Source organism: Aplysia californica, unplaced genomic scaffold, assembly GCF_000002075.1.
Source record: "Aplysia californica isolate F4 #8 unplaced genomic scaffold, AplCal3.0 scaffold00016, whole genome shotgun sequence".
Lineage (NCBI taxonomy): Eukaryota > Metazoa > Mollusca > Gastropoda > Aplysiida > Aplysiidae > Aplysia > Aplysia californica.
The window spans coordinates 444866-446368 of NW_004797286.1; the positions used below are offsets into that span (position 1 = coordinate 444866).

Consider the following 1503-nt stretch of genomic DNA (forward strand, 5'->3'; position numbering starts at 1 on the left):
TCTGGGAAGGCGGAAAAACAAAAGAGCAAATCTCAAATACCCCTCCTTTGGTTTATACGCTGTAAACAGGAACTATTTATTTTTCAAACGTTGACATGAAGGCCTATCTTCGTTCAAGGACAGTTGCACAAACTGATCTAATTGTGTGTTTCTGTGCGTGTGCGTGCAAGCGAGTGTGTAACTGTGCGTGCATGTGTGTGCGTGCATGTTTGTATGTGTGTTTGTGTGTGTATGTGTGTGTGTGTATGTGTGTGTGTTTAACACTTTGCTTCCTATCGATGACCAAAATAGGAACAGATGTCAGGAAGCAAAATCGTGAACAGTTGCAATTCATAGTTTTCGAAAATTTCGACAATTTATGCCTTTTTAGTAAACAACATCTTTCACATGCCTGCAAGTAATCTTCCAATGCTTCACTTAACAAAAATATTTTAAATATCGTGCCAAGTATAGTTAGCTCAGATCTTCAAGTATCTTTAAACTTCTTTATTTCTTTCCAGAGGCCCCCTTTGGAACAGTGCCTTTTGTGGAGGTAGATGGGGAAGTCTATTCACAGTCAATAGCTATTGCTAACTATTTTGCCAAGGAGTTTGGTAAGTGAATTTTTTTTCCCTTGCCCATTTATGAGATTGACGCCATCTGATTTGTAGAAGAAAGTGCATATGATTGTGTCCAATAGTGTATTACATGCATACTTAGTATATCAGTTAACTGTAATAGCGGATAGTGATTCCAGGATTACAGATGTAAGTTATTGATCTGAGAGAGGTGATGATTTTAGAATTAGTAGTGGTGATGAGTGATGATGAGGGATTGCGTTTAAGTAATGTTAGCGTTAGTCCTATTTTCCTCTGTTCCAATGAGTCACGAGGGACGTGGGCACTCGCTATCCTGTTCCCTACTGGGACCATCTTTACGGTCACCATGAAGTTCCGAAATGGTGGGCTCAGTCTCTGCTAAGGTGACATCGTTAGTGTTAGCCTATTCTATCGGGCTAGGACAAGTGTAGAGAGGAGCTAAGTGGGAAGACAGTAGGTAAGTGAATTATAAGTTTGCACAAAAAAAAGACACTTTTGGCGGCCAGAGCAATAACTTCACTTTGGTTTTATGGACGTATTGTAACGTTACTCATAACGTTTAAATGCAGTAGTGACTCCTGTTTGTTTGTCTTTCTAAAAGCTAAGATGTTGTTTTGAACACAACTGCTGCTGCTTCTATTTCTGTGGATGATGATGATGATGATGATGATGCTGATGGTGATGATGATGATTTTTTTTTCCTTAATGGACCTGACGGACTTCACGAAGAAATCTTCGAGCGAGAGCGAGGATCTTTTTCGGCTCCATTGTCAATATGCTTAGCGGCACCTCCACTCGTCCAAATAACACCATTCGAATTGCCATTGTTTGATGATGATGATGATGATGATGATGATGATGATGATGATGATGATGATGATGATGATGATGATGATGATGATGATGATGATGATGATGATGATGA

General features: G+C 39.5%; 1 protein-coding gene across 1 annotated transcript in view; it reads left to right on the plus strand.

The window, feature by feature from the left end:
* The window catches only part of LOC101858823 (hematopoietic prostaglandin D synthase), a 6306-nt gene that overhangs the window by 3791 nt on the left and 1012 nt on the right, over window positions 1-1503 (plus strand). Inside the window, exon 3 of the mRNA XM_005090362.3 lies at window positions 501-593. Within this exon, the coding sequence (XP_005090419.1) occupies window positions 501-593 (93 nt within the window). The remainder of the gene's footprint in view (window positions 1-500; window positions 594-1503) is intronic.